Source organism: Mesocricetus auratus, unplaced genomic scaffold (genome assembly GCF_017639785.1).
Source record: "Mesocricetus auratus isolate SY011 unplaced genomic scaffold, BCM_Maur_2.0 Super-Scaffold_100010, whole genome shotgun sequence".
Classification (NCBI taxonomy): domain Eukaryota; kingdom Metazoa; phylum Chordata; class Mammalia; order Rodentia; family Cricetidae; genus Mesocricetus; species Mesocricetus auratus.
The window spans coordinates 13,987,426-14,001,605 of NW_024429194.1; the positions used below are offsets into that span (position 1 = coordinate 13,987,426).

The following is a 14,180-nucleotide window of genomic DNA, read 5'->3' on the forward strand; positions in this document are numbered from 1 at the left end:
GAAATTTAAAATCAACCATAAGGATAAATGAAAACTATAATATTCTAAGAATATGAGGGAAATTCCATTTTGATTTTGAAGAGGTAAGGACTTCTTTCACATGTCAAAAACACATAATTCAGGAAAAATTTTTAAATTGGGCTTCATAAAAATTAAAATATGCCCTTTTGAGGGCTTCTTTTTCTGTTTTACATTTTGTGGGGCAGGGGAGCTTGATACAGTGTCTCACTATGTGTACCTAGTTGTTTCTACACTCACTAAATAGACCAAGGTGCCCTCGAACTTACAGAGAACCATCTGCCTCTGTCTCTTTTTCCTAAATCCTCGGATTAAAGGTGTGTGCCATCATTCCTCAAATTTGAGAATGTTTTCTAAATTTTTTATCAATCCACAGAATGTAAAAAGGTATTTAAAATAATATATACATATATATAAAGGAAAACATTTGTTCCTGATCATATAAACACCTAACAGTATCTTTATTTGTAATGAGAAAATAAACAACATAAAAATGTACAAATAATCTGAAACTATAATTTCATCAAATGCACACATACACACAGATGGCAAATATGCAGAAATAAAGTCAATATCATTAGTAACTAGAAAAAATGTGAATCTAACATCACAATCTTAACTATTGTTCCCAGATCAGAATGCCTAAGTCACTGAGATCATACCGTTACAGAGAACAGTTCAGTCTCCTTTATATCCCTAGCAGAAATGCAATCATGAGCTGAGGGATATCCCTGCAGGTGTCATGCACTAGGGCAACAAACTTTGAAGAGATGAGACTGAAATCTTGGTTCAGATCGACTTTTCTCAACATTGATTAAACTTTGGTGACCCTGATAATGCCATTCTGTCCATTTTTCATTTTTGTGTCCAAACTACTCACACGCCATTCTTTCCAAGTTCTATTGACTAAACTTTATTGAGTTTGTTATTACAAATATCTCCACTCACTGCACTCTTTATACATTCACAACCCTTCTGCAATATTTTCTCTCAAGTTATCTTCCATTATCAGTATGTCTATGCTTCATGTTGGTCCCCAACTTTCCTGCTGTGTTTCAGGTGTTCAACTTCTTGTAGAATTTAACCAAGAGTCTCTACTTAGCAACTTCAAGAACACGGTCAAAACCTTAGTAGTGACAGCCAGTTAGGAGGATAGCTAAATGACCTCGACACAAAATTTTCATTTTCCTCTTTTAATTTATGTAGCATGAAAGCTAAGTACTCACTTAAGCACTGATTTGATGAGCAGAAGAGGGGAATGTCCTCCATAAAATGAATGATAAACCTTGGGAGAGGTAATCAGCATCAGGATAAGGGCTTTATGTCTTACTTGCAATTATATCTACACTAGAAGGTGGCCTATTTTTTAACATTTTTTCTCACATGGAGGAAACGTTGAAACTGAGTTACTTCTGCTATGAGGGAAAAATAAAAGAAAACAAAAAATTAAGCTCTGTGACAGCCTCATCCTAGCTCATGCTGCAGATAGTGGAGCTCCATCTGCCATTCCTTGGAACTGAGGTGTTGCTGGTCTGAACTAGTGGGGTCTGCACAGGAAGGATTGACAGGCTACAGGCAGAGGGAGAGCTCTGAGTTCTGGCCAAATCATGCAAGAGGGCGAGCCCTGAACCCTTGTGGCACCTGCGGAGCACATTCTGCCTGCCCTGCAAACATGCCAACATGTGTATGGCAGAAAATTCTCTCTCTCTGTCTCTCTCTCTCTCTCTCTCTCTCTCTCTCTCTCTCTCTCTCTCTCTCTGTCTCTCTCTCTCTCTCCCTCTCTGTCTGTCTGTCTGTCTGCCTGTCTCTGTCTCTCCGTCATCTCCTCTCCTCTCCCCCCTCAGCCCCTCTCTGTGCTCACCACCTTTCCTCCTTTCTCTCATGGGATTTCTTCGTGTCAGCTCCTATGCACACCAAGTTGCAAAACTACAGCTCTGACTGTTGTTTTCTGGATCTTAAAAACACTTCAATAATTGTACAAAATGATTTGTTCTAAAGATCGTTAGTGCCGCTCTCTCAATGGTTGAGAGCCCTTTTTAGCAACAGACTCAAGTTTTCTGAAACCCTAATACCTATTTAAAGAAAACTTTTCTTATATTCTCAGAAGCTTATATTTTGGCAGCCTTAGGTGTCACTGCAGGTACAGAAATGAACCAGGAAGAGGTGAGAATGAAAACTCAGTTCAGATTGACTTTGTCAACCTGGACACTTTTTTCCCATTATACTGAATTTAAATATGCTGACACCAGTTTTCTTATATAACCGGATCCCAGTGCACAAGGAAGCAAAAGTACATTGAAACTCAACTCAGGGCACATGTCATTTCTTTCAAGAAGATGGGTTACAGAGACAGGCTACCTGTGTTACTTAAGGATCCAAGGAAGGATTTGGCATGGTCTTGGTCATACATGTAGGGCGAAGATCATATATGCTATTAGCTATTTATTGTCCTCGTTGTAGGAGCTTGGGACAGCTTTTGGCTGTACTAGTAATGTACATTTAGATTACTTCTGGTCCTAGCTGTGAGAGCTTGAAATACCCAGTCAGGTGGATAGTGTCGATCACAGGGCTGCTAATCATCTCCTATTCCCAGATTTCTGGATGGAAGAAAAGGTTTAGGTCCATTCCTTTTAGAGAAAAATCCTATGTATTTAACATTTCTGGTTTTGCTGGTGATCTGTGGGTGCAAAGGCACTTGTGCTCCTAGCAACAAACCACCTTGGAAAATTGATAGTTTCTAGAAAAGTTTTTTAAAAAGGTGGGTGTAGCCTGAACAGTGGCTCAGTGTTTAGGAACACTTGTTCTCCTTACAGAGGATCCAGGTTTGGTTTCCAGCACCCACACTGATGATCATAATTTTCTGCATGTGTAGTTCCTATGGATTCAATGACAAAATTTGCTTTCATAGATTCTGTGCTCACACAGTATGCAAATATACATTGAAACAAAACAAACACACACATAAAGTAACTCCAAAATACTTATATAAAACCCTTCACACATTTTAAATATTTTATTTTTAATATGTACACATGCACTTGTCCATGTAAGAAGAAACAAAGATCATTTTCATGCAGTTATATACACCACTTATATGCCCTGTACTTGTAGAAACCATAAGAGGGCACCAAATTCCCTGCAACTTGAGTTACAGGTTGTTGTGAGCTACATTGTGAATGTTAGGAATGAAAATTTGGGCCTCTGGAAGAGCAGGCTGTGCTGTTATGGGCTAAACTGACTCTCCCAGACTATCAAGTTGCACACCCTTAAATTTACATTTTATTGTGTTTTTATACTTTAGTAAATCTGTGAAAAATAAATTACTGAAATGAGCACATATATCTCTTATTGATATATTAATGTCTGCATTAATAATTTAAATGGTAGCATCATAATTGTATTTCATGTCAACCTCACAGGTCAGGTAACTTGGGAAACCTCACAGCTCCATGCAATGAGAAATGTGCTTGCCCAAGTTCAATCTATGCTTCTGTATGTGGAAGAGATGATACTGAGTATTTTTCTCCCTGCTTCGCAGGCTGCAGGGCTTCTAAATTTTTGCACAATGAAAAGGTAACTTTAATTACACATCTTTTTCTCCAGCAGCATGTTCAATTTGTAGACAGTGATGAGATTAGATTCTACTCCTTACCCTCTCTGAAAAATTTCTGTTGTATTTTTCTTATTTTTAATTTTACCAACAAAGTTGGAAAAGCTAGTTTATGTTTTCTGAGTGCTTTGCCAATTTTGGAGCACAATCCTTCACACACCAAAAGGTTGCTCAATGCCATTCTGTGAGTTATCTTTCCCTCAAATGTGCCTCCTGCTGAGATTCACAATTCCTACTCTGTATTTTCATGTAGTTTCTCTATTTCTTCTCCACAGTAACTCATATACACTTAAGGTCGTGGTTTTTAGAGGGGTGTTGAGTCTAGTCATCTGCTGCTTAGCTTTTACATCCCCTGGGCCTAGTTCTTTAATTGTGCACCAGATCTTACCACATATACAACACTTTCACAGAACATATCTGATATTCTAGAAAATGCAGAGCCATACAGAAATCATATGAATGAGATAAATGTGAATTAACTGAATTGAATCTGCCTTAAAACTCTAGTTATATATCTCATGGTACATCTGTGACATTTCTTATTTCTCTACTTGCTGTCAGTGCCCACAACATAATCTTTTTTCCTAGTACTTGTTCTATTGTAGAGAGCAATTGCCTGTTTTACAACTTGTCTACGTTTGTTGGGTTCTCTGTTTTTGATCTTGTGTGTATAGACATTTTGATGCTTGTGTGTGTGTATGACGCACCCATGCACAACTATGCCAGCATTTGATACTAATTAGCGGAAAAATATTCAGCCTCAAAATATGTGAATGAAGTATTGGTCAGTGGACCATCTCTGATGTCACTCCCCAAGAGCAATGCACCTTGATTTCTGATGGATCTTTCACAGGCTTGGAGCTCTCCTAAGCAGCCCCCAGGGATCCACACTTTCCTGCTTCTGCAGTGGTGGAGTTTCAAGCACACTGCCATGCTGGGCTTTTTATGTGGCTGCTGGGGATCAAACCCAGGTCCTGATTTTTTGCACTTTACTTACTGAATTAATTTTTAGAGGGGAGGAAAGGTATATTTCATCTTACAATTCCAAAACCCAGCAAATCACTGATGTGAGTCTGGGCTGGAACTCAAGCAGGGCAGGAACCTGCAGGCAGGAACTAAAGCAGATGAAATGGGAAAATGCTGCTTACCGACTCGCTACTTAAGTCTTGCTCAGCCTGCTTTCTTTTATTTTATAAGAAAGATTTTTTGCCATTTGTAAAAAAAAACCACTGTTCTAAAATATTATATGTTAAAATAGTTTTTAAGTTTTCAAAATATGGGAGAAATTTAATAGAAAATATAATGACTCCCATAAAGAGTTTTCCATCTTCAAACTTGACTAAGTTACTCTAAGTATTTTCTTTATACATGTGCCCATTTCTTCTAGTTATTATGCTAAATTATGTAAATGCAGTTGCAGATGCCTGTCATGCCACCCTACAGCTAGTGCAGATTCACTGAGAGGCTAAACACAGTATCACTAATGAGCTCTCTTTTGTGGGAAATCCTGCTTTGCAACATTCACCTCAAGGAATTCTTTATAATTTTCTTATATTTCTATAAGGCACAATTATTTCATAATACATAGCAAATATAAAAGATTCTATAATATCCACACACTGTGTATGGAAATGATACTTAGTAATGGGAAAAATAAAACATTTCCATTGAAGAGTATAGCTGCCACAAGTCATCTGAAGCAAAATTGACAAAAAGAAAGTCTATGCTGTTTCAAATTTGATATAAATTGAACTGAGGAATGTTTGGAATCAGCATTAGTGTCACATGGTAAAGAACTGAAACAACAAGATAATTTTGACAAAACTGAGGAGAAACACTGCCTTCACTAAAACAGAGAAAAAAGTCTGTTCTTCATATTACTAGTCCAGACAGGGGGGCTCTTTACGATCACATCTTATACTCCTAAAAGATGCTAACTCTTTTTGGTTGTTTGCTTTTTATTGTTTATGTAATAAAAACCCTTGGACTTTTCTTTCTGATCTTGTGTCGTTGGCTGGTTCTTTCTGTTATCTTCTGTGGCTTTTATTATAAGATAGCAAGGGTGAGAACTTTTGTCAGCAGCTTCTCCAGCTCAACAGAGACCTCAGTTGCACTTTCAGTGAAAGAGCTAGTTTACATCTCATCCAGAGCACTAAGGAGTCACTTGGGTCCAAAGGACGATGATGGCTTTCTGTCACAGTTCATACTCTGACAGAAAAGCAAAAGAAAAGTAAAGCAAAAATTATGTCTTAGGTGTCTTAGGGTTTCTATTGCTTCCATGAGACACCATGACCAAAATACAAGTTGGGAAGGGTTTATTTGACTTATACTTCAGCATTGCTATTTATCACCTAAGGAAGTCAGGACAGGAACTCAATAAGGGCAGGGTCCTGGAGGCAGGAGTTGATGCAGAAGCCATAGAGGGGAACTGCTTACTGGCTTGCTTCCCATGGATTTCTCAGCCCACCTTCTTTTATAACCCAAGACCAACAGCCCAGGGATGGTTCCACTCATGGTGGACTGGGCCCTTCCCCATTGATTACTAATTGAGAAAATGCCTTACAGCTGGATCTCTTGGAGGTATTTCCTCAGTTGAAGCTCCTTCCTCTCTGATGACTTGTGTCAAGTTGAGACATAAAACCAGCTAGTACAGATAGTACTGTATATGACAGTTAAATCTACTTTTTTCTTTCACATTTCAATTTGTAACATAATCCTACATAAGAAATTGAAATGACAAGTCCTACAAAAAGAAAGCAATTGATAAAGGATCCAGATGAATGAGATAGAGTAGATGTAGGAAGCTATTGTTGTATATCTCATTTACAAAAGAATTTTTGGCATGTAAACTGTTATTGATATTTTAAAGTGAATTTTGATTTAGCTCTTGGGTAGTCCAAACAATAGTAAATTTTTTAGAAACAGCAAAGAACTCTTAGGGTATCTATCCTTCATTAGAAATATCCTTAAACTATTTGTTCTAACTTTGTATAGTTTTTTACATACATCTTATTTATTCAGTTACTTCAGTGCCAGTGTGTGTGTGTGTGTGTGTGTGTATGTGTGTGTGTGTGTGTGTGTGCTTCTCTCCTCCCAGGGCTGGGATTACAATTGCTCTTCTGTGTATTTTTGAAAATGTTTGTTCTCAGAAACAATATGAAAACTATGCTTAACTCAACTCTGCCATGTTCATACACAAAATAAAGTATTAACATGGTTATACAATCTTTCATAGTTGGGTTATTGTCGATATTACAAATCATGGATAAAGTTTAATTATATTCATTGCATGCTTTATTTGCTCTTAATTTATAACCCCTGATAATACTAACATAAACTGACTATTATTTCTTAAATTTGTAGAACTCTTCCTCATTTACAACAATTATACATCCACAAACACCTACATATTTTAGCAAGAACAATACAAATCCAGAGACAGATATTGGACTTTAAGCTGAAGATCAGAGAAGCAAAGCAGCCAGCCAATAGCTCTTACTTCATCCAAGACTGTAGTGGAGATCCTGTCTTCTCTGGGACTGGAATCTGCATTTCACATGAGACCCTTTGCTTCTTTATATACTTCTCTCTAGTGCTTGGATTAAAGGCATGAGCTCTTTTACTCTTTTAGACTGATTCACTTGAATGTAGCCCAAGTGAATGGCCTTGGGCTCTCAGAGATCCATTTGCTTCTGTCTCCTGAATCCTGGGAATAAAAGTGTGTGTCATGCTGCCCAGCTATTATTGATTTGACTAACTTTGCATTATGATCTTTCATGGAAGCTTTATTAGATCATAAAAACTACATTACCTAAACAATATATCACTACATATATAAAGTGATTGATTCACATGTAAAATATTTCAGATGTTACAACTAATGTTTTATTTCTAACTGACATATGACAGGGCTAGCATTAATATATTCATTGAAACTAGGCAGTCTAAACTGTATGTGATCACAATTAAAACATCCTTAATCCCAGTAATCTGTAAGCACAAGCAACCAGACACCTGTGAGTTACAGACCAGCCAGGGATACATAGTGAGACCCTGTCTAGGGACTGCTGAGAGAAGAGAAATCATCTTCTCAAGGGAAAAGCCCACTAGCTCCTTGTCCAAAACCAACTGATCAGCCTCAAAACCATAAACACAAATAATATACAGACTGAGCAAATTGCATCAAGAAAAAGAGGCTATGAATTTGAAAGGGACACATGGAAGGCTTTGGATGGGAGAAGTGAAGGAGAAAATGATATGATTATATTTTAATATCATTAAATTTAAAATTATATTTTAATATTGGTGAATTAAAATTTTTTAACACAAAAAATCAAAACATTGTGCAGTTTCCCTTTGGATATTTATTTAATTTTTATTTTTAGAATAATAAAGCTAGTGTGTCCTGTCTGTTTCTGAAATACTGTTTTTATGTTCGATATTTACAGGCATATTACAATTGTTCTTGCATTAAACAAGGACTGACAAATGCAGATACTGAAGGTGACTTTGTTGATGCGGTTTCTGGAAAATGTAGTAACAAGTGTCACACATTACCTTTGTTTTTTGCCTTTTTCTTTTCTTCAATACTTTTTTCCAATTTGTCTAGTATACCTGTCACCATTACTATCCTCCAGTAAGTATGTAATTTTCATAATTGTAATTTACTTAATCCATAAAAAATTTAGAAGTATTTTAGATTATTACAGCAAAGGACTTCATGTGTTTTATAAGATAAACTATAGAAAAATAAGGTTTTCCATAAACAGGAAAACTTTTAATTTTAGCATAGAGATAAGTGTAAAGTTTATTCATGGGCATGGGTATTTAACTCTAGTTCTACATTAAAAACTTATCTATGAGCAAACATTAGAGTCAGCCATAAAAGAACACAGTAACTTTTACAATTTCAATTTATTATTCTAAATTAAACCAACAATTATCACTGATATGTTCTTCCAGAATATTTAAGTACACCTAATATTCATTTTTATTCTAGGAATTGAATAAAAGGACATTACTCTAAACTTATTTTTTTAAGTTAACAAGTATGTTTACATCATAGCTATCCTATAAAATCTCACCAACAAAATGAAAAATATAATAACACATTTCTGGTATCATCCCAATTAGCTGTGGGGTAAAAGTAGAGACAGAAATGGATAGACTATCCTGGCAAGTGAGGAGGACTTGATCTCCAGCAAGACATAGTCTAGGAGTGTTGTTATATGCCTCTAATCCCAGCACAGACAAGGTGGATACAGCAGATCAAAAGTTCTATTTCAGCCTAAATGGGAGTTTGAAGATAGCCTAAAACAAAATCAAACAACAAGGGGAGAAAGAGGATGAAAAAGAAAAAGTGCAAAGGAAAGAGGGAAGATGGAAGGAAAGAGACAAATATATCAAAGAAATAAAACAAGAAACGTGTTCTGAGCTGCAATTAATGAAAAAGAGACAAAAAGAATAATGCAAAAGATCAATAAAACAGAGTTGGTTTTAAAAACAGAGTAATTCATGTTCACAGTATATAGAAGGATTATTCCACAGCATTTCTCCCTTTTCATCTAATTTAAAATGTTTTTATTTAACTTTAACACAATAAGATTATAGGCAACAAAAACAGTTCTTAAGAATTACAGTTACCGTACACAGTCCATTTATATTTGACAAAGTTAGAGAAAATAATTATGTAGCCTATCTTGGTGAACTTAAAGTTTTGCACCCAATTTACTTTCTATCCTAACTAAGGAAAGCTTTTACTATGACTATCTAATCTTCTATCCCGTCAAAGACTTCAGAAGGCGTTACCTAACTAATGACAGGGACATTCCAGTGTCTGGACAGTCATCCAGGCTTCTGCAACATTGGGGCATCAAACTCCATATGGAATTTTCCTGATGCACATCTTCCTCTTTGTAGTGATTGGTGCTGCCAGGAGCAGACCTGTCTCACTGTCACGAAAATCCTTGTGTTATTAAATATATTAAATGCCTTATTTTGTAGTTCTTTGAAAGCTTTGAAGACCATATATCTAATTAAATATATCTGTGTATGATGACGAAAACAGACCTAATATGACTATAAGATTGACTGTCATAGAGGAATAACTATTAATCTGTATTTGCTAATTATATGCTGCATTCTAAGTGAGCTAAATAAGCACAATACCCTAAATAACAGCAGCAACATGTAATCTGCATAACAGAAATAACTTTAAATTTGTATCAATAAACTAATACCAATGTAAAATATTTTGAGATTAACAGTTGTTTTTGGATTAAAGTAGATTTAATATTCTACCAGTTTTCCCAATCATTTCAATATCATATACCTATTTTTTCCTTTAGAAAGAGGTCTCTGGATTGTAAAATAAATGAAAAAAATGATCGAAACAGAAAAATATCTGAAAGCTAAATATATGGCTTTATATTTATATATATAGTATGGTGTTTAAAGAGTTAATATAAGGAAATAAATAGCTAAAGTTCTTTATAAGGTACTGATTTGTAATGTAGCTGTACATCATTTTTCTTCTTCAACATTTTATCTAATCAGTGAGAAATACATATATCTTCCTGTTTATTATTCAACTCTTTCATACTAAAATATAATGAATTTTAGCTGTTTTTACTTTCAATCTGTGCTTTTCTTCTTTCCAACAATGCCCTTCTTTAGGGATGTCGTTCTGTGTGTGACTTGCTAGACTTATTTCAGTTGCTTGTGTTATTGTGGGTGAGCACCTCCTATTTAAAATGATGCCATCCATTACAAATTTGAGTAATGAATATAAGGGTAACACAGGAAAGATAAAACATTCAGAAATTAACACCATTTAAGTAAATTTGACTAAAGTTGCCACCCAGTGTAGGTTGGATGTAAGGAATATCATTGCATGGTGTGGTATTCAGCCACCTCACACTCAAAGGAGTGAGAATGAGTTGGAGACACCTGTAAGAAAGACACCTATCTGTGGCATCCAGTCACCATGAGTAACTATGAGGAAAAAGTCTGAAGAAAAACACTTGACTTCACCTATTTTCTTCATTCAAAGTACCATTGCTGATATAAAGTGTAGAGGCAGGATCCACAACAATCAGCAAACTAGGCAAATGTGGAGTGGAGTGGACGTCACAAACGTGAAACATTATACATAATCCTGTACCTCACAGCCTGAGCCAAGATTGAAAATCAGGAAGCTCAGCCATTTCAGGAAAGAGAGGCTCAGGTGGATCTGGTCTATTGAGAATGAAGAAATGGGAAAGAGGAAAGACCTACACAATATCTAGGTCAAATTGAACTTTTGTCATCTTGCTGAAGATTAGTAGAATAAATCATGTATAAAATATATTATATATTTAAAAAAACAAACCTGTCGTATGCCACCCATAAGTTATACTATTGCTGTTTGCTTTCAGAAGTGCACCTGCCAATTTAAATTCACTGAGCCTGGGTATAACCTACACAATTTGGAGAATAGGTGGTATGTATTTTCAATGTACCAATTTTTTCCGATCTATAAATATACCTATATATGTATTTATACCTCAAAGTAAACAATAATATATAATTAATAGTGGATTGCATTGAAAAATTTAGGATCCAGTTAGACACAGAGAGAAGCTGTGTGAAATAAAAGCCATCCCGTTCCACAAAGTATGCAGCAATTATATGCATTCGCTGGAGCCATGCATTTGGAGCTGAGGTATCTTCATCACCTCATATGAGTGATTCTGAAGATCATGAAAGCATCCACAGTAATTTCATACTTTTTTTGTTTGCAACATCCTCAAGTGAAATGAGTTCTTTAAAAATATTTCCCCTAGTCATGGTGTTTGACCATATTTATAACACTAGCAATTAATTCCCTCCTTCAAAGAAGAGACAGATTGGATCAAGAGAGTGGTTGGTTGTCCCTATAAAAAATCCTGTCCCTTTACACCATAGGCACTAGCTGACTGGTAGGTTGGTACTGGATCAAGGTCTGGTACTAAGTAAGAGCTGTTTTTTACTCTTCTCTCAGGCTGCAAAGTGACTTATAACACTATGAAAGCTAGCCAGTTCGGAGCTCAGTGTTGTTTTCTCTGAGTCCTGTAACCAAATTATACGGTTTCTTCAGTAACAGGATGTTATCATCAGGCTATGGTGGGTTCTAGGATCATTGGCAGAAGACTGTATTGTTTCAGGTGCCTCTAAGCTCTCCCTGGCCAATGACCAAAGAAAAGCAAAACTGTTTTGGCACTGAGATTTTCATTTGATAATACAAGTTTTCATGGAATAGTAATATGAACAAAACTCGGTACAAACTCTGAAACAGATCCTACCACATGACCATGATATAACACACCTGGACATATAACCGAAGGAACTTATGTGTTATTACAAAGATACTTGCCCACTCATGCTCACTGATTTTATAACCATTTCAGATAGGAATGGATTCAACTTAGATGGTCATCAGCTTATGAATGGACAATGAATACACACACACACACACACACACACACACACACACACACACACACACACACATATATATATATATATATATATATATATATATATATATATATATACAAATGCATGTTAAACTAAAGTACTTGTGGAAACTAGAACTGGTCCATCACTTAATGGAATGCATTTGGAAGGAGAGATAACAGAATATAGGTGAGATGAAAGTAGAAAGTAAGAATGTAGGGAACGGAAGGGTTCAGACAGGAAGTGAAGTGATAGACCAACAGAAAGAAGAGCCAGGGAATCCTTAGACAAAATGAAGCCTTCATGAACAAGTTACATGGGCAACAGTAATCTTGCAATCTGAGTAAAAGCATGATAAGAGACAATAATAAAATTCATGTGATAAGAAAGAGTGCGGAGGGAGAAACTAAACTTTAAAGAAGTTTCGGGTGCAATGGAAGAGAGGAGAAACGGGATGGATCCAAAGCTAAGAATTATAGAAGGTTTATGAAATCTCACCATTGTGTAAAGGACACAAATGGGCAATGTGTTTTAATTTGACAGCATCACATTGTACCAGAAAGTAATGTGTTTGTGTGTATGGTTGTGTATGTGAGTATGGTTTGGTGCCATGCACAGTTTCACACATCCACTGGAGAAACTTGGAAACTACTCCCCAGGAATTAGTGCAGAGTACTGTAGAGACATAAATTTCAGAATGCAATCAGAAAACGCTAAGTCATTTTCAGTCATTAAAAATCTCATAGTTGTGCATCTTTAAAGACACTGGAAGTCACAAATTCATTTAGTTTAGTGCCTTTGTGATAAATACATCCTCCTTAATATTCCTAGCGAATGCAAACAGTGCTTTAAGATGCCATGTAAACAACAACATAGAAAGAATTGTAAAATCATCTCAAACTTCTGATATTTGTAAACAGGCAGGGCTCAGGATATTGATTGTCAGAGTTAATGACTGAATCTATAAAAGACTATTACAGAATTTTAAATAATGTGTTTAGAGGATCCTGTGGGGTGTCCATGCTCTGTGTGTGTGTGTGTGTGTGTGTGTGTGTGTGTTTTAAGAAGAAATAATTCTAATCCTGGTCAAAACGGATTTTTAGAAAGAACTTACAGTCATTGACGGTTTCATAGGATCCATCTTTGCACCATTGGCTTTTGATGTATCAATAGCTCGAGCTTGCATTTACTGGAACATTAATGAATGTGGAATCAAAGAACGTTGTTGGATCCACAATAAGTCAAAAATGGTCTACATAGTGATGGGACTATGTAAGTGATCCAAATTGTATAATTTAAATAAATAAAATTGTGTTTAAAATTTGCAATTGTTTATAACTAGGTAATATTTAACAATGGATATATATTTTAGTTACGCAAGGCCTTCTATAATTGTGTAGGAAGTATTTTATAAACTAGTACTACAAAATTTACATAAACACTTGTAGTTTTGTGCAAAATGCACTAGAGTTCTGTGAGGTTGTTTAAGAAAGGGTGATGATTAGTATAATTTCAATTGGTTAACCTATTTTGGTTATACATTTATACAGCCAAATTGATTTCCTTTATGAAATTTACAGTTTTACAGTATTAAATAACTTAGGATGAAAATTATTATAGTTGTAAATAACATCATCAAAATGTCTTTGAAGATTAAACTTCACAATTTCACTTTTTATGGTAATACTAGCTACATATTATGCTATTTTTCAGTTATTGAGAATCTTACAAAATTACTTTCTTCAAAATGTACTTCCATGTGTCATTGCCTTGGCTACAGAGAGAGTTGTTAGATGTGGTGTCCTTGTCCCATCCTCAGTGATAACAATTCTTCCATTGAGGCTGTTCCACCTCCCCAAACAGTGCTAATAACCAGGAGACAAGCGTTCAAATCCCTGATCATATGAGGATCTTCTCATTCAAACTTCTACATTCTACTCCCTGGCTCTCGGAAACTCATTGCTGCATCATGATGCATATACTATACCTTTAAAATTGCTCATATACTTCAACAGTCCCAACACTGTTTGTAAGACCAAAGTCTCTTTGGAGATTCAAAGCAGTCCCTTAACTGTAA

The 14,180-nt window shown here is 35.7% G+C and overlaps 1 protein-coding gene across 6 annotated transcripts in view; it reads left to right on the forward strand.

Moving 5' to 3' along the window:
* LOC101841368 (solute carrier organic anion transporter family member 6A1-like) overlaps nucleotides 1-14,180 on the forward strand; it is an 83,278-nt gene that overhangs the window by 55,729 nt on the left and 13,369 nt on the right. For 3 of the 6 annotated variants that reach the window (XM_040752764.1, XM_040752766.1, XM_040752763.1), the window contains 4 exons: nucleotides 3,438-3,591; nucleotides 8,077-8,264; nucleotides 11,044-11,108; nucleotides 13,238-13,375. In XM_040752764.1, coding sequence (XP_040608698.1) covers nucleotides 3,438-3,591; nucleotides 8,077-8,264; nucleotides 11,044-11,108; nucleotides 13,238-13,375 — 545 coding nt within the window. The remainder of the gene's footprint in view (nucleotides 1-3,437; nucleotides 3,592-8,076; nucleotides 8,265-11,043; nucleotides 11,109-13,237; nucleotides 13,376-14,180) is intronic. The other 3 variants (XM_040752767.1, XM_040752765.1, XM_040752768.1) reach the window with 2 other exon arrangements.